General features: G+C 41.2%; 1 protein-coding gene and 1 long non-coding RNA gene across 4 annotated transcripts; one reads left to right on the top strand and one right to left on the bottom strand.

Moving 5' to 3' along the window:
* Positions 1-264: 264 nt before the first annotated feature.
* Positions 265-19,008, top strand: LOC118373109 (interferon-induced protein 44-like). 3 transcript variants are annotated; one of them, XM_052519382.1, is made up of 8 exons: positions 265-390; positions 3,310-3,403; positions 5,144-5,177; positions 6,201-6,402; positions 16,202-16,354; positions 16,500-16,671; positions 17,020-17,120; positions 17,525-19,008. In XM_052519382.1, the coding sequence occupies exons 2-8, from the start codon at positions 3,343-3,345 to the stop codon at positions 17,693-17,695; spliced, it is 894 nt and encodes a 297-aa protein (XP_052375342.1). In that variant the 5' UTR covers positions 265-390; positions 3,310-3,342; the 3' UTR covers positions 17,696-19,008. The 3 variants fall into 3 exon arrangements, with proteins under 3 accessions (XP_052375342.1, XP_052375341.1, XP_052375344.1); XM_052519381.1 differs by having other exon boundaries at positions 329-412; XM_052519384.1 differs by having other exon boundaries at positions 359-390; positions 3,313-3,403.
* Positions 19,009-19,482: 474 nt separating this feature from the next.
* On the bottom strand, positions 19,483-26,240 carry LOC118373108 (uncharacterized). Its single transcript, XR_004823361.2, has 2 exons — positions 26,064-26,240; positions 19,483-20,219 (listed from the first exon to the last, which is right to left on the bottom strand). It is a non-coding gene; the product is annotated as an uncharacterized LOC118373108 (long non-coding RNA).
* Positions 26,241-27,518: the final 1,278 nt, after the last annotated feature.

Raw genomic sequence — 27,518 nt, 5'->3', positions numbered from 1 at the left:
ATTTCTTTTTTTGCTGAGTTTACATATGTCTGTCCTCTGTAGCTTCGTTTATCTCTTTATAAAATGTTAATCATGTACAACCATCGACTGATTCCTCTGATCACGTAACATCTCAATATGCAATTGTGGGAAAAACACAACTTTGGAAGCTTTGCCCCCTTATTCAATAGCAACTATTTTACAACCAAGATATCTGATATGGCTTTGAGATATGAGGTGGCGCTCGTAGTGATGTGGACTGGTGTGGATCAAATGTTAGGGCCTAATTCTTGTCCCAGTCCGCCCCTAGTCACAGTAAAATGAAAGTGAAATCTAGAATTATGTCGAGCATATGCAGTTGAACAAAGACTGCAGGTATACATTTGCTCATTTGAGAATCCGGTTGACAAGGTACGTGGCAGTTTTTGGCAAGGTACATTTCAAAGCAATTTACAATTGATAAAGGTTGAAATTATATAATACTTATACAACTTAATTATATAATAGTAATAGACCAATGGTAATAAAACTGTGCTCTACATTTTCTTTGGAATATGCTGGTGGACAAGATGCTGTAAATGTACAGAGAACAGATCACAGAGACAATAGAAATATAGGTGTATATATAAGCTATGTATATCCTGATACAGCCATTTTTGGTGCTAGTGAAAATGAAAAATAAATGACGCCATGATAAATGCAGAATCATATATAAATATTTATATATATATATATATGGCTCTGTAAAAATGTAATTATGAAACTGGTTGTTTGTATCCTGGATGCTGATTGGACGCGTTCCAAGCTGTGCTGTTTTGGCCATCATAGGCGCCCAATGCCTGCAAACACTTCAATCTGAATTATCACTGCGCCTCCATAAGAAAATCATCATGTTCATGTTGCAGTCTGTGATCATCTCTTGTATTTATCTCAAATCGCACATCATTTCCCCTTGCTTTTAGCGTTTGGTTTGGTACAGCGGGGGTTAACATGCCTAGCTGTCTGCCTGTCCAACCTTGGAAGATTGGTTTCACTTTTGAAGGGCTGAACTCCGCTTTAGCCTACAAAAGAGAGTGAACGGGTGTCCAGACCAGACTACATTTTTTTCTGAGCCAGGCGAAATGACGCATGAACCTCATTATTATGGATTAAACAAAACAAACTAAAATGCAGAAACTGCAGTAGAGAAATAAATGGGGATGCCAAGCCAGAAGAAAATACACATTACAAACAGTGTTGTGATAACTGTGTTGTTTTCTCTACCACATAGCTCATAGTGATATAAGGCCTAGACAACAAGAACACAACAGCCGGTAACCATGTTTCCATCCACAGTTTTGTCCTACGATAATCACGACAGCTGTGATGGAAACAGATCATTCATCCGACATATCATTTGTTCATTCAACATGGTGGGATTTTGTTTGCACGATGTCATCATGCAAGGATTTTGATTCACACAAAACTGTGTGTTCTCTACTCCTACAAATAATCCCCAGATAAAAGGAGAAACCTTTAACTCATTTATATGTTTGTGTGCAAGTAGAAAAAACACATTAACACATTCTACTTGTAGAGGAACAGTCCTTGCTTTCCTGAATCCTTGGGATGACCCTTCCCCAATTGAAGTTAAACATTTCAAATGGTTAAGCTAAGAGTTAAGGTTAGGGTTAGCTAAGGGTTATGGTAAGGGTTGGGGTTAAGGTTAAGGGCAGGAGTTCTCAAACCTTTTTTGTACACAACCTCATTTGATATCTGAAAATTCTCTTGACCCCAACCATGTGAAAAAAAGTATGTAATTAACCAACCGCCTAGAGTCGATTGATGCACCGGTGTGTCATCTAAGTAACATTTAAAAAAAATCCCCATCAAAATCAATCAGTTTAAACTAGAGATATTAGGTTTTTTTGCTTTTCTTTTCAATCCCCTGCATCCCCCGATGTCGCACTTCCACATCTGTGTTGAAAGTTGGCAGAGCTACAACGCTGTGTACTACTCCCTTCACAGAACAGCGTAAACTGGCTCTAACCAGAATAGAAGGAGTGGGAGGCCCCGAAGCACAACTGAGCAAGAGGGCAAGTACATTAGTGTCTCGTTTGAGAAACAGATGCCTCACAAGTCCTCAACTGGCAGCTTCATTAAATAGTACCCGCAAAACACAAGTCTCAATGTCAACAGCTTCTAGCCCCGTCTGGATTGTCTGTTGAAACCTAGCACTATACAGCACACTTGTTAGCACCCACATGAGGGTGAAGCTAGAGTGGCTATCCGAATGAATGTGGATATTGGAATTCCCCTGTAAGGGCTCTTTCCCCTACTCTTCCCTTCCCGTCAGGCCTAAGAACAGCCCTTAGTTGCGAGTTATTCACACTGTATACACAACAATCTAGAATGGTCCAAACACACCAATACAGTCATGAAGAGGGCACAACAAAGCCTATTCCCCTCAGGAAACTAAATAGATTTGGCATGGGTCCTGAGATCCTCAAAAGGTTCTACAGCTGCAACATCAAGAGCATCCTGACCCGTTGCATCACTGCCTGGTATGGCAATTGCTTGGCCTCCGACCGCAAAGCACATCAGAGGGTAGTGCATATGGCCCAGTACATCACTGGGGCAAAGCTGCCTGCCATCCAGGACCTCTACACCAGGCGGTGTCAGAGGAAGGCCCTGAAAATTGTCAACGACCCCAGCCACCCCAGTCATAGACTGATCTCTCTACTACCACATGGCAAGTGGTACCAGAGTGCCAAGTCTAGGACAAAAAGGCTTCGCAACAGTTTTTACCCCCAAACCATAAGACTCCTGAACAGATAACCAAATGGTTGCCCGGACTATTTGCATTGTGTGCCCCCTAACCTCTCTTTACGCTGCTGCTACGCTCTGTTTATCATATATACATAGTCACTGCATAGTCACTTTAACTATATATGTACATACTACCTCATTAAGCCTGACTAACCGGTGTCTGTATATAGCCTTGCTACTCTTATTTTCAAATGTCTTTTTACTGTTGTTTTATTTATTTACTTACCTACACACACACATACCTTTTTTTCCCGCACTATTGGTTAGAGCCTGTAAGTAAGCAATTGACTGTAAGGTCTTCACCTGTTGTATTTGGAGCACTTGACAAATACACTTTGATTTGATTTGAATGAGTAATTCCTGGATTCTCATGCGGTATTGCTTAAATATAACTGAGTTGCTAAAATAGTGTAATGACAATACTCTGTTTTGAAGTTGTAAGTCACTCTGGATAAGAACGTCTGGTAAATTACCAAAATGTCAATTATATTTAATTAAGTACACTATTTACATTATATTTAGTAGTTGAACAGACCTGAAACACTGGACAAAGATATGGCGGGAAACGGCACTTCAAAACCAGCATCCCCAGCCCCAGCCCCAGCTCCACCTAAAGGTAAGATGTGCATGTGTTCAAATGCATGGGGTTAAATTGTGATTAAAAAAATGTATGTAAGGGATAATCAACAAGGAAAATAATGAATGACGTATAAGGTGTGAATGACGTGTAGAGCCCCGAGTTAATTATCCCTTTTATACCATGGCTATAATTTAACACATTTGCAACTAGAAATGTGTTCATTTGCTGATATAAACTTTCAAGTCTGTTTGGTTACCTTGGCAAATGCTTTAGCTATCTAGAAAACTTGCTAACTAATTCAGTGGATGTAGAACACATTTCTATCTAGCAAATGTTCTATATAGCTACAGTAGTTGTGGTAAACCAAACAAACAGATTTACTAGTTTAGCTAACCAAACCATCAGTACTAGCTTGCTGAAAACATTATTCAACAATACCAATACGCAGCTCAAACAAAATGTAAAAATTAACTATAGCCATTGAATTCTACCGTGCAAATTCTACTGTTTTTTTATAGTGAAATAATGCATGCTCTAGAATGCCCTTCAGGACAATCAGAAAAGAGCATTCAATCATGCCATGGTGTAATATTGTAACGACCCTGGGTTTATAAGCGCGGAAATCGACTCGTGCTGGAAGGTCGAGACTTGCTCACTGTTGTTTCATTACATTGGTGCCAAAAGTGGTATGATATTTCAAGTTGATGAAATTGAATCAATAACAACAATACAGAGAATATACAGGTATTTGAACGTGATACGCCGTGTGTAACGTCAATCTTTATAGTATATTCCACTTCTTGAGTCGTCCCTCTCCACACAGACCTAGCCCCACCCCGCCACTCAAGGAGCATATTTGTTGTTTGACCAGGAGACACTTTTGTTTTTTTAAGAACTTATTTTCAATGACAGCCAAGAAACAAAAACCCCAGAACTGCCTTGTTCAGGGGCAGAACGACAGATTTTTGACCTTGTCAGCTCGGGGATTCGATCTTGCAACCTTTCAGGTACTAGTCCAATGCTCTAACCACTAGGCTACCTGCCGCCGCTCATTCAGTCTGCATGGTCACTGCAGCACATGCAACAATGTTGATGACAACGATGTTGTTTCCAATCTGATCATGCATAAATCAGCATGTTGTTTGTGCAACAGTATCTTCTAAATCAAAGAGGAATAGGCGAAGCATGAATACGTTGGCTACATGAATAAGGATTTAATGTAGCCAAAGACTATAGGGTCCCCGAGGAAACACTGAACATCACATTTGGTTCCTACCCTGTCACAATAACTCATCCATGGCATTTTCATTTGTTGTCATGTCAAACACTGTTTTCAAAATGCCCACTATTATTTATATTCTAACTATAGAGTTATATTTCCATGATTCCAGAAGTTCACCTAAGTGTTTTGATCTAAATCGCAATTGCAACATTTGGTTATTAAAAATAGGGCCTCGTTTTTTTGCCCATATCGTGGCAGTGTGGAAATGATCTCAAATGAGTGCAGGAAATACAGAAATGGATGGAAATGCAGGAAATTATTTTAGGTGGAAGTTGAATTGAACAGTATAAAACAATCAGAATGGAGAAAGACCACATATATAATGGGTGCCACCCTAGGGTCACACACTACTCATAAAACACATTTTGAACTTTTATTAATCAAAAACATAAAATACTGTCATACTGTCAAAAATGTGGAAAGAAAACATGATATGATATTTTTCCCATGTCGCCCAGCCCTATATCAAAGTATGCACTCAATGTATTTTGCAGTTTTTGACAAACCATGGAGGAACACACCGTGGGGGTAAGTTTTGAATAATCAACTCCCTTTGTGATTTGGCGTTTCTGAGCTTTTAAGAACTTATATAAAGAGGAAGTTAGTGATTTAAGTTCTTAAAGGGGAATTCCACCACTTTTCAACCTCATGTTCTTATCTTTTTAACTACAGAACATAGAAATGAGCCATTTTCACAGACATTGGTATGGTGCTGGAGATAACGAATATGAGATTGAAAAGTAGTGGAATTGCCCTTTAAGTCACCAGCAGCATACCACCCTTTGTCCAGAGTGGCTCGCCATTTGAGTGCTAGCAAGCCAACAGCATTTTCGGTCACAGGAGGTAGGTGGCACCTTAATTGAGGAGAATAGGCTTGTGGTAATGGCTGGAAAGGAGTTAGTGGAATGGTATCAAATACATCAAACATTTTTATTTATTTAATTTAATTTTACCTTTATTTAACTAGGCAAGTCAGTTAAGGACAAATTCTTATTTTCAATGACGGCCTAGGAACAGTGGGTTCAGGGGCAGAACGACAGATTTGTACCTTGTCAGCTCGGGGATTTAAACTTGCAACCTTTCGGTTACTAGTCCAACACTCTAACCACTAGGCTACCCTGCCGCCCCATAGTTTCCATGTGTTTGATGCTATTCCATTTGCTTCATTCCAGCCATTATTATGAGCCGTACTCCCTCAGCAGCCTCTATTGAGCTATGTAGTGCTAGATATCAACAGCCAATCATCACCTGGCGTCGCCTCTAGTGGACATAGGTTACTTACTGCATAATGGACAAGGTTGTTGAGGTATTTTGACTTGAGATCCACACGTGCAACTTACTCAGACTTGTTACTCATGTTAATCAGTCATTGATGTCAATGGGAGACTTATGTGAAAAATGTTTCTCACAACAGAATACCGCCCATCATCATTATTGTAACCCAGTATATACATTTGAAAAAGTGAATAAGGGCATTTGTCAGAAAGGTATTTCCCATATACTGTAACATTACATTGCAATCAGGACACTGAACATGTTTTTCTCTGACAGTGGAAGAGATCAGTTGTTGGAGGACCTGAAGGCATATGTTCCACGTAACCCTGGCATAGAACATGTTAGGATTCTGCTAAGTGGACCAATCGGAGCGGGCAAATCAAGCTTCATCAACTCCATCAACAATGTCTTTCAGAATAAAATGACAATGAAAGCCCAGGTTGATTCTGCTATGGCTGATAAAAGCTTCACCACAACAGTAAGTCTGTGTCCAGCTTATTTGTAGCCTAGACCTACTGCTTACTAAAAGAATATACTATGTATTAACCATTATACATACTACTTTGTTCATTTCAGTACAGCCTGTCGTCCTTATCTTTTTATCAGCTGTTGTCAAAAACAATTGACTGAAAAGACAATTTGCTTCCTTATTAGTGCGCATCAAACTCATTCTAGAAGACGAAAAGCAGAAGTTAGTATGACATCCTGGCATTTAAAGTATACTCAATTTTGTAATTTCACATGCTAAAAACATTTCAATTATTACTGCATACCCCAAAAGCCTAAATTGAGTGAGCTAGGACAAGTATTTGGTCACGGCCTAAGTCATTTTGCACATATGGTAAAAGTTCAGGGTAGCAAACATGGACAAATACTTGCAACCAGGGTATTAAAGGGTAAATGAATTTATGTAAATACAAAAAATACATGGGACATTTGTCTCGCCTCTACTAAAACTACATCCTGTATACTAATTGTACTATATATTTAGAACATACCTTTTAGTAACAATGCATGCAGTAAGCAATAACATCTAGGCTCACCCATACTGAGAATGTATTTTAATTAGCAATTGCGTTGTTTTCCGCCATCCATTCCCTGATCTGATTAGCAGCTGTTGTCAAACACATGCAACTATTGCCTTCCTCAATAGCATGTAACGAATTCTACTAGATGGATAGCTGAAATGAGAATGACTTCCTGTTATTTAAAGCAAACCACACTTTCTAAATGTCACATATTATAAAACTTTCTATTGTCATATGCCCTGTTTATCAAAAGTGTTGGAAAAACTTGTCAATTATCAACTGACTGGCTTTCTTGATGTCTATAGTATTCTCTCTGGTATTCAATCTGGTTTCCGCTCATGTTATGGATGTGTCACTGCAACCTTCAAGGTCCTAAATGATGTCACCATTGCCCTTGATTCGAAGCAATGTTGTGCTACTATTTTTATTGACTTGGCCAAAGCTTTTGATACGGTAGAATATTTTATTCTTGTGGGTCGGCTAAGGAGTATTGGTGTCTCGGAGGGGTCTTTGGCCTGGTTTACTAACTACCTGTCTCAAAGAGTGCAGTGTGTAAAGTCAACTGGACAGTTTCATGTCCATCTCTACATTCAAAGACTCAATCATGGACATCTTACAGTCAATTTCGGCTTGATCCGAAAATGTGATCGGAGGCGCCATATGTGTGACGCATTTGCGGAGCCTCCGGAGTCATGCAGAGGCCAAATTAAGCTCTGTACCACATCGCCGTGCGCCTCTCAAATTTTGTAACAATGCAGAGGGCGCCACATAGACATGATTGGTTGACGGTAGGTGAGGGCGGGAGGTCCTGTATAAACACAAACTAATTTCCATGACAACTTCCTTCACAACAGCTCTGCGCTGCTCCGTGAATCGCAAGAAGTATGAATGTCCTGACTTCTGCAGAGGCCATATATTCACTTCTTAGGGATAGGTGTCCAGTTAACAGGGCAGTTGTAAATCATACAGCGTCTTGTGTCACCATCGCAGATTTTAGAGAAACAACAAATGTTGGTACATATACATTTACATTTACATTTAAGTCATTTAGCAGAAGTGTCTTATATCGGCTGAAAGCATAATTCTTGTTAATATAACTGCACTTTCGTTTTTTACAGTAGCTATTACTGTGAAAAAATGCCATGCTATTGTTTGAGGAGAGCTCCTAACAGAATACTTTTTTCACCGCGATAGGTTTGATATATTCACCTCTGAAGGTGAAATGTGTACTTACATTCTGCAATCTTGCTTTGATTTATCATCCAAAGGGTCCCAGAGATAACATGAAGTGTTTTTTTGTTAGATAAAATCCTTTTTCATATCCTAAAAATGTCCATATAGCATGCACGATCGATTTTGCATTTCCACTTGTTCAATTTGCAAAGAAAGAAATCTGAAAATCTAACCCTAAACGTTGTTTCAAGCAGTCAAATCACATTTGTATGTATTCCTCAGAGATCCTAGAACGTAAGCAGACTTCACTATATCATTAGAGGTGTAGTATATCCTATAGGACACCAAATTTGGTCAGAGAGCTACGCCTTCATGGCACACCGATGACACGGCTAGTCTTAATTTGATCAACTGTATCTTTGTCAAATGAGCACCAATCGGGTTCAAACAAAGCTAGCTAGATTGCCAATGAGATGGGCTTTATGGGAGTATCCGGAAACCCTGTATCTCTTGTAAAATGTAGCTTCTAACCTTTTGCGACAGCATGCCTTTTCCTTTTCGACAAAAATTATAAGAATATTCAGAGTAATGAAAACTGGTTGTTTTGCAAATGTTGAACTTACAATATGGCTCCTAATACCGGAAAAGCTAAATCAAAGACCAAGTATACATATTTGATGATATTCTTGCAGAAACATGAAATATGAATGCAAATGTCTCCTTCACGATTTGCCCAAATGTACCTGGGTGATTTCACACTAAATGTCATGTAGTTCTTTCATACTTCAAGTTATCCGTCTGACTGACTCAAAATGGCGCCGGAAGAAATGGCAGCAGTTTTACAGACGCCCAACCAATTGTGCTGCTGTGTTTTTTGTTTGGTGTTATTTGCAACTTATTTTGCACATAATGTTTCTGCAACCGTATCTTACGGCAAAAAAAGAGCTTCTGGATATGAGAACAGCGACCACTCACCTCGGATTAGACAAAGATTTGTGAGAATGCTATTCATTGACTACAGCTCAGCGTTCAACACCATAGTACCCTCAAAGCTCATCACTAAGCTAAGGATCCTGGGACTAAACACCTCCCTCTGCGGGATCCTGGAATTCCTGACGGGCCACCTTCAGGTGGTGAGGTTAGGTAGCAACACATCTGCCACGCTGATCCTCAACAATGGAGCCCCCCAGGGGTGCGTGCTCAGTCCCCTCCTGTACTCCCTATTCACCCACGACTGCATGGCTAGGCACGACTCCAACATGATCATTAAGATTGCAGATGACACAACAGTGGTAGGCCTGATCACCGACAATGACGAGACAGCCTATAGGGAGGAGGTCAGAGACCTGGCCGGGTGGTGCCAGAATAACAACCTATAACTCAACGCAACCAAGACTAAGAAGTTGATTGTGGACTACAGAAAAAGGAGGACCGAGCACGCCCCAATTCTCATCAACGGGGCGTACTGGAGCAGGTTGAGAGCTTCAAGTTCCTTGGCATCCACATCACCAACAAACTAGAATGGTCCAAACACACCAAGACAGTCGTGAAGAGGGCACGACAAAGCCCAAACCCCTCAGGAAACTAAAAAGATTTGGCATGGGTCCTCAGATCCTCAAAAGGTTCTACAGCTGCAACATCAAGAGCATCCTGACCCGTTGCATCACTGCCTGGTACGGCAATTGCTTGGCCTCCGACCGCAAGGCACTACAGAGGGTAGTGCGTACGCCCCAGTATATCAGTGGGGCTAAGCTGCCTGCCATCCATGACCTCTACACCAGGAGGTGTCAGAGGAAGGCCCTGAAAATTGTCAAAGATCCCAGCCACCCCAGTCATACACTGTTCTCTCTACTACCGCATGGCAAGCAGTACCGGAGTGCCAAGTCTAGGACAAAAAGGCTTCTCAACAGTTTTTACCCCCAAGCCATAAGACCCCTGAACAGATAATCAAATGGCTACACCATACTTTTTGCATTGTGTGCCCCCCCAACCCCTCTTTTAAGCTGCTGCTACTCTGTTTATCTTATATGCATAGTCACTTTAACTATACCTTCATGTACATACTGCCTCAATTGGCCCGACAAACCAGTGCCTCTGCACATTGGCTAACTGGGCTATCTGCATTGTGTCCCGCCACCCACCACCCGCCAATCACTCTTTTAAGCTACTGCTACTCTCTGTTCATCATATATGCATAGTCACTTTAACCATATCTACATGTACATACTACCTCAATCAGCCCGACTAACCGGTGTCTGTATGTAGCCTCGCTACTGTATATAGCCTCGCTACTGTTATAGCCTCGCTACTGTATATAGCCTCGCTACTGTTATAGCCTCACTACTGTATATAGCCTCGCTACTGCTATTTTTCACTGTCTTTTTACTGTTGTTTTTATTTCTTTACTTACCTATTGTTCACATAATACCTTTTTGCACTGTTGGTTAGAGCCTGTAAGTAAGCATTTCACTGTTTAAAAATGTTTTATTTCACCTTTATTTAGCCAGGTAGGCTAGTTGAGTACAAGTTCTCATTTGCAACTGCGTCCTGGCCAAGATAAAGCATAGCAATTCGACACATACAACAGAGTTACACATGGAATAAACAAAACATACAGTCAATGATACAGTAGAAAAAATAAAAAAGGCTACCGTAATTTCCGGACTATATGCCGCTACTTTATTCCCACGCTTTGAACCTCGCGGTTTATGCAATGACTAAATCGAGCTCGCTCAAACTTCCCATCATTCTGATTTACGGTAGTCATTTTGTCACCCTCATCATGGCAAAGACAGAGAAATGTATATGATGCAGCTTTCAAGTTGAAGGCGATCGATCTGGCTGTTGGAAAAGGAAATAGAGCTGCTGCACAGGAGCTTGGCCTTAATGAGTCGATGATAAGACGTTGGAAACAGCAGCGTGAGGAACTGACTCAGTGCAAAAAGACAACAAAAGCTTTCAGAGGGAAGAAAAGCAGATGGCCAAAAGTATTTGCAGCCACTCGACATCAGTGTAAATCGTGCATTTAAGGTGGCGCTCCGTGTTCAGTGGGAGGCTTGGATGACAAGTGGGGAGAAATCCTTCACTAAAACGGGCCGCATGCGAAGAGCAACTTATGGTAAAGTCTGCCAGTGGGTCCTGACAGCGTGGAGCATTGTCAAAAAATCCACTATCATCAACGGGTTTTGAAAGGCTGGACTGCTGCGTGTTGAAGAGGGCAGCATGAGCTCAGCGGGGAATTTGCCTCCGGATAAAGTGAGGAGAGCGACAATGATCGGATGAAGCAATTTTGAGGCTATTCAACTCCGACACCGAAGGAGATGACTTCAGTGGTTTCAGTGCACAGGAGGAGGAAGATAGTGACCAATGACTTTCTTGGTAGGCTACTGTTTACTGCTATTTATTTTTTATTTTTGTTACAAGCCGTGTTTCGTTAAAGCCTATTTATTTTTGTTACAAGCCGTGTTTCGTTAAAGCCTATTTATTTTTGTTACAAGCTGTATTTCGTTTAAAAGCCTATTTATTTTTGTTACAAGCCGTGTTTCGTTTAAAGGCTGTGTAAAGTTCATTTGTTTCAATGTACCGGTAGGCACCTGCGGCTTATAGACATGTGCGGCTTATTTATGTACAAAATACATATTTTAATAATTCAGTGGGTGTGGCTTATATTCAGGTGCGCTTAATAGTCCAGAAATTACGGTATATGTAGTGAGTGCAAATGAGGTAAGATAAGGGAGTTAAGACAATATATAGGCCATGGTGGCGGAGTAATTACAATATGGCAATTAAACACTGGAATGGTAGATGTGCAGAAGATGAATGTGTAAACACCTGTTGTATTCGGTGCACATGAAAAATAAACTTTGATTTGATTACAAGGTTTCAACTTGTTTCTTTTTCCACATCTCATAGCTTCCCTCAAAAACAGTTACAGTTAGGACTGAGTGTCTGTGTAACTGTCTGAGATTATTTGATTTGAAACTTTGCACATACACTGCTGCCATCTTGTGGACACCATCGGAATTACAGTCAGTGTGATGGCTCGAACTGGGACCTTTCTGTTGCATTTCAAACATGGTGGTAGAGAAAAAATGTTTTTTTTCTTCGTATTTTCTTCTAACAGATCTATTGTGTTATATTCTCCTACAGTCAATTCACATTTCCACAAACTTCAAAGTATTTCCTTTCAAATGGTATCAATAATATGCATATCCTTGCTTCAGGGCCTGACCTACAGGCAGTTAGATTTGGGTATGTCATTTTAGGCGAGAATTTAAAAAAGGGGGGGCTATCCCTTAAATTCTGCACTGCCAATGCAGACGTTGGATTGACCATGCAGCGCCTTTTGCTGACAGTTGTGGCTGCTTCGCGTGATGCACTGTCATCTTTACCTTTTTGCCCTTTGTGCTGTTGTCTGTGCCTAACAATGTTTGTATCATTTTTGTGTTGTTTCCTTGTTGTCGTGTGTTGCTACTGGGTTGTTGTCATGTGTTGCTGACATGCTGTAGCCTTATGTTATTACACAATTATTAATGGTTGTTGTTAGAATGCATAAGATTGACAGTAACAGTCAGTCAGATTAGGCTACAGGTAAAATCTTTAAAAACTATGGCTGTTGTTGACAAGCATATTCAGTTCATAGTTAATAATATTTGATTCAGTGATTGGAATTGCATGGGGTCGTAATTTCAACAGGCTATTGAGAAACACAATAACTTTTTACCTTGATATTGCCGAAATGAGATGCAAGCCTATCAGGGGTTATATGCTACCTTCACCTAGCTCAGCAAACAGATTCCAAGAACACAGGATGAGATGTTACTATCCTTTGTGCAAGCACTTCCAAGAGTTAATGAACAGGGAGCGTGGTGAAATTTGAGGAGCGCATCGTCAGTAGTGTACCTTTGGTTCCTAGGGTGTTTCGGCCTTTCACACTATACACCCTCCCCAAAGGCGGCCAGCGACAGGGTGATCAATCCTACGCTTGCGTCCCATTCCCAATTAGTCATAGGAGTTGCCTTGTTGTTGATAGCCAACATCCCATGGGACTATGCATGGCAGGGGCGTCCTCCTCCCTGAGTCAAGCATTGTTGACCGCATACCTCCTGGCCCTCTCACTTCGGGGCCCAGCTGGGGTCTTTCCTCTTCATCCAGAGCCACTGACTGCTGCCTTCTGCCGCCTCTGATACAGCTTTGATTGCCGAACGCTGGCTCTGGCCCTTAATTCCCAGGTCTCTAAGCAGTCTGGTTGTAGATGTTGCCACAAAACCTCTGCAGCCCACCTCCACTGGTCGGACTTCTGTGTTCCAGCCATGATGCCGTGCTTCGGCAGCTAGATCAGCATAGCGCAGATGTTTTCGCTCATAAGCCTCATCTACTGAGTTTTCCCAGGGTACTGTGAGCTCAATGAGGAAGACCTTATTGAGTGAATGGGACCAGAGAACCATGTCAGGTCTTAGGGTGGTGGTTGCGATCTCCGGAGGAAACACAAGTTGCCGGCCAATGTCAGCTAGCATTTTCCAGTCGCGGGCCAAGCGCAGCTGGTCTCGCTCTAATGGTGTAGAGCCGCTCTTCGGTGGTTTAGCCCCTTCGCCGACAAAGTTTGTCCGTAAGGAGTGTGATGCTGCTGTGGGTGGTAGGGAGTTGGTGGCAGCTCGCTTGTCCTCCAGGGCGGACGCAAGGTTTTTAAGGACTTGGTTGTGACCAACCATGGCGAAGTTGAATTACAATCATAAACATGGATTTTAATCAGTAGCCTATGCCTATTGAAATGACAATCTTACGAATAGGCCATTTATAATAGTTTGTTGTCTTGACATCTGGCACATAATAATGGCACAATTGCCAGAAAATAGCCTAACATTTGTTCATCCAAAAGATTTCAAGATTTTTCCTATCCAAGATAGTGTAAATTTGGTCCAATTGCACTTCCTAAGGCTTCCACTAGGTGTCAACAGTCTTTAGAACCTTGTCTCATGCTTCTATGATGAAGGGGGAGCTAATAAGAGCTGTTTGACTAAGAGGTCTGGCAGAATGCCATGAGCTAAATCATGCGCTCGGCCGTGAGAGCGAGCTGCGTTCATTTTCATTTCTAAAGACAAAGGAATTGTCTGGTTGAAACATTAATGAAGATTTATGTTAAAAACATCCTAAAGATTGATTCTATACATCGTTTGACATGTTTCTACGAACTGTAATATAACTTTTTTGACTTTTTGTCTGGACTAAGTGCCTGCGCCTCGTGAATTTGGATTAAATGCGTGAACAAAAAGGAGGTATTTGGACATAAATGATGGACTTTATCGAACAAAACAAACATTTATTGTGGAACTGGGATTACTGGGAGTGCATTCCGATGAAGATCATCAAAGGTAAGTGAATATTTATAATGCTATTTCTGACTTCTGTTGACTCCACAACATGGCGGGTATCTGTATGGCTTGTATTGGTGCCTGAGCGCTGTACTCATAATGTGCTTTTTCCGTAAAGATTTTTTGAAATCTGACACAGCGGTTGCATTAAGGAGAAGTATATATTTAATTCTATCTATAACACTTGTATTTTTAATCAACATTTATGATGAGTATTTCTGTAAATTGATGTGGCTCTCTGCAAAATCACCGGATGTTTTGGAAGCAAAACATTACTGAACGTAACACGCCAATGTAAACTGAGATTTTTTTATATCAATTTGAACTTTATTGAACAAAACATACATGTATTTTGTAACATGAAGTCCTATGAGTGTCATCTGATGACATTTTATCTCTATTTCTGCTTTTTGTGACTTCTCTTTGGCTGGAAAAATGGCTGTGTTTTTCTGTGACTAGGTGCTGACCTAACATCGCATGGTATGCTTTCGTCATAAAGCCCTTTTGAAATCGGACACCATGGTGGGATTAACAACAAGTTTTTCTTTAAAATGGTGTATAATACTTGTATGTTTGAGGAATTGTATTTATGAGATTTCTGTTGTTTGAATTTGGCGCCCTGCACTTTCACTGGCTGTTGTCAAATCGATCCCGTTAACTGGATTTCAGCCATAAGAAGTTAACACGCAGTAATTATTTTGATAGAAAACCTCAGTTGTTTCTTACGTTGATGTTCCTTCTTAATAATTTGCTCAAACGTTATGGAAAAAGGGTTTAGACCATTTCTATTGGATATAAGGTACGTGGCAGCTCCTCTCTTGCTTAACCCAAAAAATGTGGGCTAGTTTTTAGGCCTTGTGGGTAGGTTATGAGTGGTCACTGTGCTAGAAAGTTTGGCTACACCTGGCAACCCTGCATGTCATTGGAGGAGTGGGTGAGTGGCCGACTCCCCCCCATATCGTTTTTCTGTGGCTACAGCTAGAGATACAGGTGTCATTTGGTTAGCTATGTGAATCACTTTGCTGGCTGTTGAACTTTAATGACTGTTATCCACTGTTAGCATATCTCTTAGTTGTCAATCAAATGTATTTGGCATCAACCAAATGTGAAGGCAGGCAGGAAAGTTTCCATTCAGTTGTCAACATTTGGGTCGGGACAAGCATGCATTGGCAGGCAAACTGCAGAAGGGCGAGCAGGCTACTATTCCCCATTGTTTATCAGTGCAATTATGATGGCCAACTACAAGCCGAAAAAGTTTGAGAGGGTTTATCTACTCCCAAATGTAAGAGGACTCCAGTGGTATTTACAAATTTGCAGAAATCCATTCAGGTGTATTTTGTGGCATTTGGTGAATGTTGTCGAATGATCTAAAGTCACGCGAACACATGATAGCAAATGGCTTATGTGCATATAGGCCTACTGTTGCTCGGACTGGCTATGGTTCACCGGCCTGTGTAGAGGTCGGTCCTGGACAAGACAGATGTTTTATTTACTTCAGTGACTATTAATTGTCCAAACACACGGCCACTTTCCCACTCTATATTGCTATAGAATTTTCACAAATGCCTTACTCTACGTAATTCCCAAACATTCTATGAAAGTAGGTGAAAATAACCACATTTAAGTGCTCGCACGGAATTGACCACAACCCTGATTGGTTGATGACGAGTGGCAAAAATTAATGCACGTTTCTCTCTCATTTCAGTACATAACACACAAAATTGAGAATCGAAAAACTGGATCTTATTACCCATTTATCTTCAATGATGTCATGGGTTTTGAGAACCAGAATGGCAAAGGAGTGCATGAAGATGACCTTAAGAAAGCACTGACAGGACATGTGAAAGAGGGTCACAAGGTAAAATCTCTCTAGCACAACAGCACTGCATGCTCATTACTATGTGAAAGAGATTTTGTGATTTAATAATTCAATTCCTGCCATTGTTAATATGCTGGAACTCAATATGAAGTCTTGTTTTTGTACTTTGTCTCATTCTGTCTAGTTCAATCCGAGTCATTCATTGACCGAGGGCGATTTGGGCTACAATAAGTCCCCCAGTCCAAGTGACAGAGCCCACTGCCTGGTCAATCTGATTCCAGCAGATAAGATTGCTCTCATGGATGATGAGGTCATCAAGAAGATGAGGGCCATTAGATTAGTGGCCAGTGAATTGGGTAAGTGGAGAAAGTGGAGAAAGACATTATTGAGCACTATTACTGTAGTCACTGATATATAAGATAAAATATATACTGTAGCGACGCTGGTTTATAAGCTTGGTTATCAACTATGCCACCTGAGCATGTTTTTGTGGCACAGTCAATGGCACTCTGGCCTTCACGCCAGAAGGTTTAGGGTTCGAGTCGCACTCCTTGCTTGTTTCATTACAATACTTTATTGTCCTTTGTGCTCACAACCCAACCCACTGAGTCACACACACTCCCCAATGGTCTGGAAGCAATGGGTCAGTCACAGGCAAATACTTATTACACATAGGCAAATACTTATCAGAGTCTCTTTTTCAGGAATTCCCCAAGTGGTCATCCTCACCAGGGTTGATATAGCTTGTCCATTGGTGAAAGAAAACTTAAGAAATATGTATCTAAGCAAGTATATCAAGGAGATGGTGAGACATTTTCATTAACTTAATAGGGTCATAATATTCCAGTTCAGTATTTTACAACTTTTTCTAACAGGCAGCTGCATGCCCTTACCACTCCAATTAGCTAGTGGTGGTATGAGTTAACTGAAGCTTGTAGTGGCTATTTAAAGAAAACTAATGGATTACAGTTTATCCTTGCCCATAAATTACTAAAGTTGAGGAACCGTCTACCATTAAGTTGTAAAATACTGAACTTCCCATTTAAATCACAGTGTATAGTGAGCTCAAATGTATATGACTTCATTATTTAATCTCAAATTCAAATGACAATAGATTCCAGCAACAAAAACAATTACAACAAACACAGTCCAAATACTTTTGTAAGGCACGTGTGTATATATTAAACTCATTTGATGTTTTTGTTGAAGATGGAGAAATGCAGTATAAAGCTGGGCGTCCCAGTGAACTGCATCTTTCCTGTGAGGAACTACCATGAGGAAATCGAATTGGACGAAGACATGGATGTGCTGTTATTTAGAGCACTGAAGCAGATGGTCGACTTTGGAGACGATTTCCTAAAGGAGATGGAACAATCTTAAATAAGACTTGTGCCTAAGCTATCGACACCATCTGTGTGAAGCATGCCCGACATAGAATAACAGGGATTGTGGTCTCAGCCATATTTAAAAATGGCAAATACAGCTCCCCATTGATATAGTGAGATAGTTATTATTACGGCGCATTTCATTCTAATAATAATACAGCATCATCATCTAAATGTTGATAATACGATCTGAGTTCTCCATTGATGTCTGTTTATCTGAGTTTGATTGGTTATATACCTAGGAATTAATGTTGATATTAAAAGGCTAGGCGTCCCGCTAGCGGGACACCTGTCGACAACTTCCGGTGAAATTGGAGGGTGCGCAATTCAAATAAATAATCATAACAATTATGGATATTAAAAATATTGTAGGTACATACAAGTATCTTATATCGGTTAAAATATTAAATTATTTTTAATCTAATTGCATTGTCCGATTTACAATAGGCCTTACAGTGAAAGCATGCCATGCAATTATTTAAGGACGGCGCCCCACATCAAAATATTTTTCAACCAGCACATGCTTCATAAACTCACAAATAGCGATGAAATATTCACTTACTTTTTGAAAATCTTCCTCTGATTTGCAATCCAAAGGGTCCCAGCCTCCCAAAAGTCAGTTTAGTTGGTGCCATTGATTTGAGTAATCCACTCGTTCAACATGCAGAGAAAGGAATCCAAAAAGCTACCGCTGAACTTTAAAACAAGTCAAAATAAGTTTCTATTTAATCCTCAGGTACCCTAAAATGTAATTAAACTATAATATTTAATCCAGAAAGAAGTATGTTCAATAGAAAAATTAAAAAATTAACAGACTGATTTCCAACTCTGGGTTCCTGTATCAAAACTCAATTATTCCTCGTTTGGGAAGAAACAAGCCTGAAACCTTGAAAAAAAGACTGTTGACATCTAGGGGAAGCCATATAAATTGCAATCTGGGAGCTGGAATTGCATACCCCATAGCTTTCCATTGTAAGAGTATGGAATCTCAAAACGTATATATTTCTGGGTGGCTTTTCTTTGGATTTTCTCCTACCATATCAATTGTGTTATAGTCTCAAACATTATTTTAACATTTCTACAAACGTCAAAGTGTTTCCTATCCAATGGTACCAATTATATGCAAATATTGGCCTCTGGCCCTGAGTAACAGGCAGTTTACAGAAATTCATAAAAAATACCCTAGCCTGAGTAAGATATGTGTTGATGTCTGTTTTGAGCTGAGTTTGATTATACCTAGAAATTCCTAGAGGTGCATGCCATGTTTGTTTTGTGAAAAGACTTATTACAAGTGACTTGCAGCCAAAATCTACATCTCTGTGTGAGTTTTTTCTATATTTCCCCCTTTCGAGGAATAACATTTTGGAAGTTCTATTGAGATTAATGCGCCTAGGATCGTCGCCACAAGATACGAAGACCCCTCAACTGGCAACAGTGGAGGCTGCTGAGGGGAGGATGGCTCATGATAATGGTTGAAACAGAGCGAAAGGAATGCCATCAAACACATAGAACACGTGTGTTTGACACCATTCCACTCAAGTCATTACTCCGTCCTCCCCAATTAAGGTGCCACCAACCTCTTGTGACTGATATTAATCTTTAAAAAAGAACTCAGGCAGACGACAGACTGGACGATGGAGGTTAGACAGACACTGGAAAAGGAGTGCGTGCAAATGAAGGTCAGAGTGAACATCAGGGAGCAGCAAGGTCCATTCAGTAAGAGAGACCCTTAATTAACCATTGTGTGGTGTTCAGGTCTGTGGGACCCATTTTCAATGTTAACAAAAAGAAAAATGATCCAATGAATTATTTTTTCAACCTGAGACTCATTGGCCTTGGCTCATTTTATGTGAAGAACATGTCAAATAACACATTTTCATTGCGTGCACCCCCTTCACATTGATATTACATATGTGGTGTTCAGGCCCACTGGACCCGAGGGTAATACAAGTGTGGAAAAGAGTGTGTATAGGTGAAAACAAGTATAAAATGAAACAAACAGGTTTTCCTCCTCCCTTGGCCTGATGTTTCAACATAGTACCAAGATCCTGCCTGTCTGCCACTTTTCTCACAGTCTTTACTCTTTGTAGTATGTAAAACTACACAATGTCTTGCGGGAACCTGTACCACGTTATTCCAATACAATATTTCGATACATTGTTTTAAAAAAATACAGTATTTTCCCATACTCTACCCCAGCCTGGTGCAAATTGGGGGAAGAACACAACAAATAAACAGCTTTGCATGTGTGGCTCTTTACAACAAACAATCAGTATGGCAAAAATTATCACTGCTCAGAGGGCCATAGAAAACATTTTTTGTAGAGAGAGAAGCTGGTGTGGGAGGATCGTCTTCCACTTTGGAAGATTAAGAATTTTCTTAATATTATTATGAGGATCATGTCTCTGTCAATTCGGAGTCTGACAGTGAGTTGGAAGTTGAGGATGAGATCGACCCTAAGCCAGCCCATCAGCAGCCAGCCCCAGGACCAGCCGGTCAACAACCAGCTCATCAGCAGCCTGCAGGAGGAGAAATATGGATGTCAAAACATTTAGAAAATGAATGGCCTTCTTGCCCAAGGAATGAGCCACCCCTCATGGCTGCCAATGTGATAAGAATGGAATCAGGGTCAACGTGGATGGTGGTGACTCATGTTCAGGACATAAAGTCTTCTTTTGAACTGTTCATCCCAGACACCATCCAGAAAATCATTCTGGACTGCACTAATTTGGAGGGAAGGTGTGTTTTTGGAGAGAGATGGAAGGAGATGGACCAAGCTCATTTACATGCATACTTTGAGGTTCTTATCCTTTCTGGTGTTTTCAGATCCAATAGGGAATCCACAGAATCCCTGTGGGATGCAGAAACTGGCAGAGAACTTTCCTGTGCAAAAATGTCTCTGGAAAACTTCCACATGATTTCCAGGATTATCCTCTTCGATAACTGAGACACCAAACCAGCTTTGCGGCAGAGAGACAAGCTAGCTGCAATCAGGTCAGTGTAGAACAGGTGGGTGACCCACCTTCCCCTGTTTTACAACCCTGGGCCCAAAGTTACTGTTGATGAGAAGCTTATGCCATTTAGGGGCCGCAACCCCTTCAGGCAGTACATACCGTCTGAACCCACAACATATGGAATCAAGATCTGGGCTGCCTGTGATGCTGCTTCATCATATGTGTGGAACTTGCAAGTGTATACGGGGAAGTCAGATGGAGGAGCCCCTGAGAAGAACTAAGGGATTCGGGTTGTCCTGGACATGACACAGGAACGTGGTCACAACATCACATGCAATAACTTTTTTACTTCGCACAAGTTGGGACAGGAGCTCCTCAAGAGTGAGCTGACGATGGGAGGAACAGTATGAAAAAACAAGCCAGAGCTCCCACCTCAGCTGTTGAATACATGGAACAGGCCTATCAATTCCTCTAAGTTTGTGTTCAGGGCCGACACATCCCTAGAGTCCTACGTGCCAAAGAAAGATTGCTGTCTATATTGCTTTTAATTGATAACAGTCAACATCTAAGTATTAAGTAGTTTCACGTAAATTGTATTGGTTGTATTGTTTTAAAACCCCAATAATGTTGTGGGTTCATCAGACCCGCAAACATTGAGTGAATAATAAAAACATAAACACCACACAAGGGTTAACATCACTGTTGTCAACTTTTCTGCTATTAAAGAGAATCAGCATTAAAGGATATGTAAATGGGAATGGATGGAACATTGTATGGACTGACTCAAGATAATCCTATTGAAATAAGTGACTTTTTGAAAATATCAGGAACAAACCAAGAAAGAAAATGTAACTGGTAAAACACGCATGGCCCTTGTGTCACGTTATTAAATATCTTGAAAGGGATTAAGTAAAAGGGCTAGAGGATGATGGTATGTCTGAACCTTAAAGGCATGATAAATGAGATGCAGGAGGTTAGTGACGTTAGCTCCACAGCAAATTGAAATGAAGAGCAAGAAAACCTGCAATCAGAGCTAGAGCAATTAAGGCTTTCACTAAAACTAAAGGAAAGTGAGATGTTGGAGCTCGTTAACCAAAATGGAAATGACACAGACGCAAACCAGACCACGCAACACTCCTCAAAACACAGTGCCAATACAGGGACACGCCACAGAATGGCACAAAGAGTTCAAGACATCCAGTCAAATAGGTGAACCAGGCCAGAAAGACAGACGTTCTCCAGTCTAGCTCACCAAATTGAAAACGGACTGACAGGGTATCCAGAGATAGAAATTAGTGGTAAGAGCTAGTGGTAAGTGGTAAGATGCAGTGGTAAGAGCTATTGCACCAGGGCTGCAAATGTGGAGCTATCTGGAAGGAAAGTCAGAAATTACTCTCCACACACTGAGGAGAATAGAGTGCCACAGTATGAGTCATAATACCCATAAAACCTAGAAGTCAAACAGGGAAATGGTTCCAATCCTTTTTCCACCATTCATTTTAGAAACACATCAAATAAGGACTGTGTTTTGTGGAGGCTTAGCCTAGCGTGAAGTTTTGATAACCGTGTAAATCTCTCTGGAACAAGGTGACTTTTAACAATATATTTGCTTGTATTTACAAATATGAAATGCTAATTAGCTGCTAATGTGACTATCGTAAAAAAACTACAAATGCCATGATAATCTGGACGAGACTGCTAAATTGAGGGAAAGGATACAATCTCTGGATTAATGACCTAATGTTAGCTAAAGGCAGTATTGAAATGAATTGACAAAATGGCTAATTTTGTGAACTGCCTTGTGCAAGTTTTAAATTGACACAATACTTGTTAGCGAAGGTGTCAGCTAGAGATGACGTGCAGGAGCTTCCAGGGATTTGTCGTTTTGTATTATGTCTACTTTGATGCTAATCAACAATTTCAAATCTGAGTAGATAGAGCGGAATATATAGATAAGTCACCTTGCCCTAGACTTACAGAGATTTAAATTATTATTAAACCCTCATGGCAGGGTACGCCTACACGAAACACAGACCTTATTGTAACTGTGTATTGGAAAAATTTATGGTGGAAAAATTATTGGAACCATTTCCCTGTTTGACCACTAGGTTTTATGGGTATTATTACACCTCCACTGTGGGGCTCTAAACTGCAATCTCACTCTAAACTGCAACAGAACTGTATAGCCAACTCACATCAGAAGTCCAGAGCAGCAAAGAGGCCCCACAAAATGTTCTAATCCATTCCTTAGATATGAGACAGAAAATCCTATTTGCCTTACAGAAAGCAGTCTGTCCTCACGTATGTCCCAGCAGTGGTCCAGAGCATGTTCATGCATACTGTCCTGACTGGTCAACAAAATGACAACATAAGAACATACATGCAGCCATATCTCCTAGACACAAAAACTACAGATGCTGCTTCTAGAGAAACGGAACACTGCATGTGCTAATGAGACAGAGAAACAGAACAAAAGGAAAATGACTATGCCACAGCGGCTCGTCACCAGCAGAACACACCAAAACTCCCCACTGAGCTGGTATCAGAGCTAAAATGACTGAGGTCTGATATGATGGTGTTAAAGAACCTGGAAGTTGGATTCTCACAAATCTGAGAATCCATTTAACAACCTGTGTTCATACCGCAGCAATAAAAATAAAATAGTGCTTTTCTTGTAAGAAAACACTCTCTGTTAAAGAGAATATCAAAATGAACACTGCTGAACACAGAAAATACTGCACACAGAGACAGTACTCCGGCATGAAGAGGAATGTAACGAAGAAGAACTCTAAGTCAGTGCTCTCCAACCTTGTTACTGGAGAGCTACCCTCCTGTCGATTTTCAATCAAACCCCAGTTGTAACTAACCTGATTCAGCTTATCAACCAACCAATTATTAGAATCAGGTATGCTACATTACGGTTGGAGAAAAAACCTACCAGATAGTAGCTCTCCAGGAACAGGGTTGGAGACCACTGCACTAAGGTAAACCAGCCTTCTACTGTAACTGCCTTAATAGGAAAATAATATCTTGTTGCTATTTGCAGGATCAGAGAACTCAGGCCTTGTGGGACACTGGCTATCAGGTGTGTATCATTGATGAACTGTGGAAAACTTACCTGGTGTTAGGCTGAGAAAAGTTTCAGATATAATTGACTCACCTGACTCACTAAAGATAGTATCTGCCAATGGAATGAACATGCCTTATGTAGGTTGGATAGAAGTGACTTTCAAACTGGCCTCAAGAGGCAACTGACATTGATGAACTAGTCATCCCAGTGCTCGTGATGAAGGGCAGACATCTATCTCATTCCATTTTTGACTTTAATGTGATTGAGAAAATTGTCAACAACAGTGAACAGTCAGGATGCACATGCATAGAAGGTCAAAGGTGATGTTATCGGGATAATAACACGTTTTTAGGGGAGTGTGTGATAGAATGAAATGTGCCTTAATAATGCCGAAGTAGTACAGCATCATAATGTGTACGGGTAAGCGATATGCTGTTCATTTATTTGAATGTTGAAAATATGATCTGGGTGCTATGCTATATTGATGTCCATTTGATCTGAATATGATTGGTTATACCTGCGAATGAAATGTTGATATTACCGTCTATGTGCTCTATTCAGATTCAGAGATTTAGAGGGTTTAATAGTCACATGTACAGGGTTCAAATCTTATTTTATTTGTCACATGCGCCGAATACATCAGCTGAAGACCTTACCGTGAAATGCTTACTGCAAGCCCTTTACTAACAATGCAGTTTTAAGAAAAGTAACAATAACAAGGCTATATACAGGGCATACCAGTACCGAGTCAATGTGCGGTGGTACAGGTTAGTCGAGGTCATTTGTACATGTAGGTAGGGGTAAAGGTACTTTGCAGAAATAATAAACAGCGAGTAGCAGCAGCGTAAAAGAAAGGGGGGAGGGTCAAGGCAAATTGTCCGGGTTGCCGTTTGATTAGCTGTTCAGCAGTCTTATGGCTTGGGGGTAGAAGCTGTTTAAAAGTATTTTGGACCTTCACTTGGCACTCTGGTACCGCTTGCCGTGCGGTAGCAGAGAAAACAGTCTATAACTTGGGTGACTGGAGTCTCTGACAATTTTTAGGGCTTTTCTCTGAAAAGCCTATTATATAGGTCCTAGATGGCATACGTGTTGTTGCCTACTCTTACCACCTGGGGTCGGCAGTCAGGAAATCCAGGATCTAGTTGCAGAGTGAGGTGTTTAGTCCCAGAGTCCTTAACTTAGTGATGAGCTTCGTAGGCACTATGGTGTTGAACGCTGAGCTGTAGTCAATAAGCAGCATTCTCACATAGGTGTTCCTTTTGTCCAGGTGAGAAAGGGCAGTGTGGAGTGTGATTGAGATTGCGTCATCTGTGGATCTGTTGGGACGGTATGAGAATTGGAGTGGGTCTAGGGTGTCATGGATGATGTTGATATGAGCCATGACCAACCTTTCAAAACACTTCATGTCTACCGACGTGAGTGCCACGGGGCGGTAATCATTTAGGCAGGTTACCTTTGCTTCCTTGGGCATGGCGACTATAGTGGTCTGCTTGAAACATGTAGGTATTACAGACTCGGTCAGGGAGAGGTTGGAAATGTCAGTGAAGACAATTGACAGTTGGTCCGCGCCTGCTTTGAGTACACGTCCCGGTAATCCGTCTGGCCCAGCAGCTTTGTGAATGTTGACCTGTTTAAAGGTCTTGTTCACATCGGCTACCGAGAGCATTATCACACAGTCATTCAGAACAGCTGGTGCTCTCGTGCATGCTTCAGTGTTGCTTGCCTCGAAATTGCATGAATCCCGGAACATATCCCAGTCTGTGCTAGCAAAACAGTCCTGTAGTGTAGCATCCGCTTCATCTGACCACTTCCGAATTGAGCGAATCACTGTTTTTTCCTGCTTTAGTTTTTGCTTGTAATCCATTTGGTCAGATTTGCCAAATGGAGGGCGGAGGAGGGCTTTGTATGCATCTCTGTTTGTGGAGTAAAGGTGGTCTAGGATTATTTTATCCCATGGTTGCACATGTGACATGCTGGTAAAAATTTGGTAAAACTGATTTAAGTTTGCCTGCATTAAAGTCCCCAGCCACTAAGAGCACCGGTTCTGGGTGAGCAATTTCTTCTTTGCTTATGGCCTTAGAGCTGGTTGAAAGCGGTCTTAATTCCAGCTTCTTTCTGTGGTGGTAAACAGAAGGCTATGAATAATATAGATGAGAATTCTCTTGGTAGATAGTGTGGTCTACAGCTTATCATGAGGTGCTGTAGCAGGCTCAAGGGTGTGGGATTTCAACGTCACTAAATTCAATACCAAAACATGCACCAGTAGCACAAATATAATGCAAGTGGGGAGTTGTAGGGATTTCGGTACACAGGGAATGAAGAGGGAATTCACCAATCACCTAACAGTTCACAAGCCGTTCTCATTGTCCGGTCCATTTTCCTGGGGAAATCCTCACACTCGGGTCCTCAGGCAATCCAGGCTGGTACACAAGGGGGGTTGTCTGACAGTCCAGGTCACAACGTGTTATCACACAGATATTGTTCTCGCTTCTACCCCTCTTCATAATAATCTTGGTTCTCTCCTACTCTGCCCCTTTGTGCAGGCTGCTTCTTCCTTTATCCCCAAGCACTCCCTTGATTAACGAACAACAGCCTTGCCTCGTTGGGGCAGGAAGTTCAAATATGGCTATGGGGTGGAGCCAGCGGCCTGACAGATATCGCCCCTCAATCACCATTCCCCTCACCTCCCCCTGCCGTCTGCCACAGTACTCTACCTCAGGAGAGCAATACCTCAAGGCTTCTTTAATATTAGACATCACGCACCAGCTGTTATTGACAAATAGACACACACCCCACCCCTCGTTTTACCAAAGGTAACGTCTCTCTTCTGCCGGTGCATGGAAAATCCCGCTGGCTCTATATTATCTGTATCGTTGTTCAGCCACGTCTTGGTGAAACATAAGATGTTATAGTTTAGAATGTTCCGTTGGTATGATAATCATAATCGTAGGTCATCAACTTTTATCTTCCGATGATTGCATGTTAGCAAGAAGAATGGATGGCAGTGGGAGTTTACTCGCTTGCCTACGAATGCTCAGAAGGCTGCCCGTTTTTCCTGCGTTTTTTCTTCACGCAAAAGGCAGGGGTCTGTGCCTGTTCCCGTGAAAGCAGGATATCCTTCTCGTCAGACTCGTTAAAGGAAAACGTTTCTTCCAGTCCATGCTGAGTTATCGCTGTTCTGATGTCCATAAGATATTTTCTGTCACAAGAGATGGTAGCAGCAACATTATGTACACAATAAGTTTAAAAAAAAGAAGTTACACAAAACGCAAAAAACGAACAAAATAGCACAATTGGTTGGTAGAATGAAAAATGTCAGCCATGTTCTTCGGCGCCATCTTGTGTGTGTGTATGGATAGAGTTCCAAGAAAAGACAGGAGAAGATGGCAAAGGAGATAGTGATGAGAGTGAGAGCATACAGTATGAAATTAAATACCCCTTGGGATCTAAAATGAGTTTGGGGTGCCCTCTTGTGTCTCTCTTTTGTTCGTTTGAGGATACTACAGTCACCTCTAGTGGAGGTTCTTAGAACACTGCTATTCTTAGCAGAGGTTGACGAAAACATTCAAAGGTGGTGGTGTTATGTTGCGTGTTATCTTGAATACCAGGCAGATGTTTGAGTACAGAATTAAATGGTGTAAATTTAACAGGCTTAACTTGTTGAGTTCACTCTTTGAGGGGTTCCAACAGGGTTATTTTGCTGTCACCAAAAGAGAACCCTTTTTGGTTCCAGGTAGAACCCTCTGTGGAATGGAGCCCAAAAGGGTTCTACCTAGGCAAAGAAGGGTTTCTAC

The sequence above is a fragment of the Oncorhynchus keta genome, chromosome 5 (genome assembly GCF_023373465.1).
Source record: "Oncorhynchus keta strain PuntledgeMale-10-30-2019 chromosome 5, Oket_V2, whole genome shotgun sequence".
NCBI classification, from domain to species: domain Eukaryota; kingdom Metazoa; phylum Chordata; class Actinopteri; order Salmoniformes; family Salmonidae; genus Oncorhynchus; species Oncorhynchus keta.
Note: the sequence above shows the minus strand (reverse complement) of the source record. Positions and strands in the feature narration are given on the sequence as shown.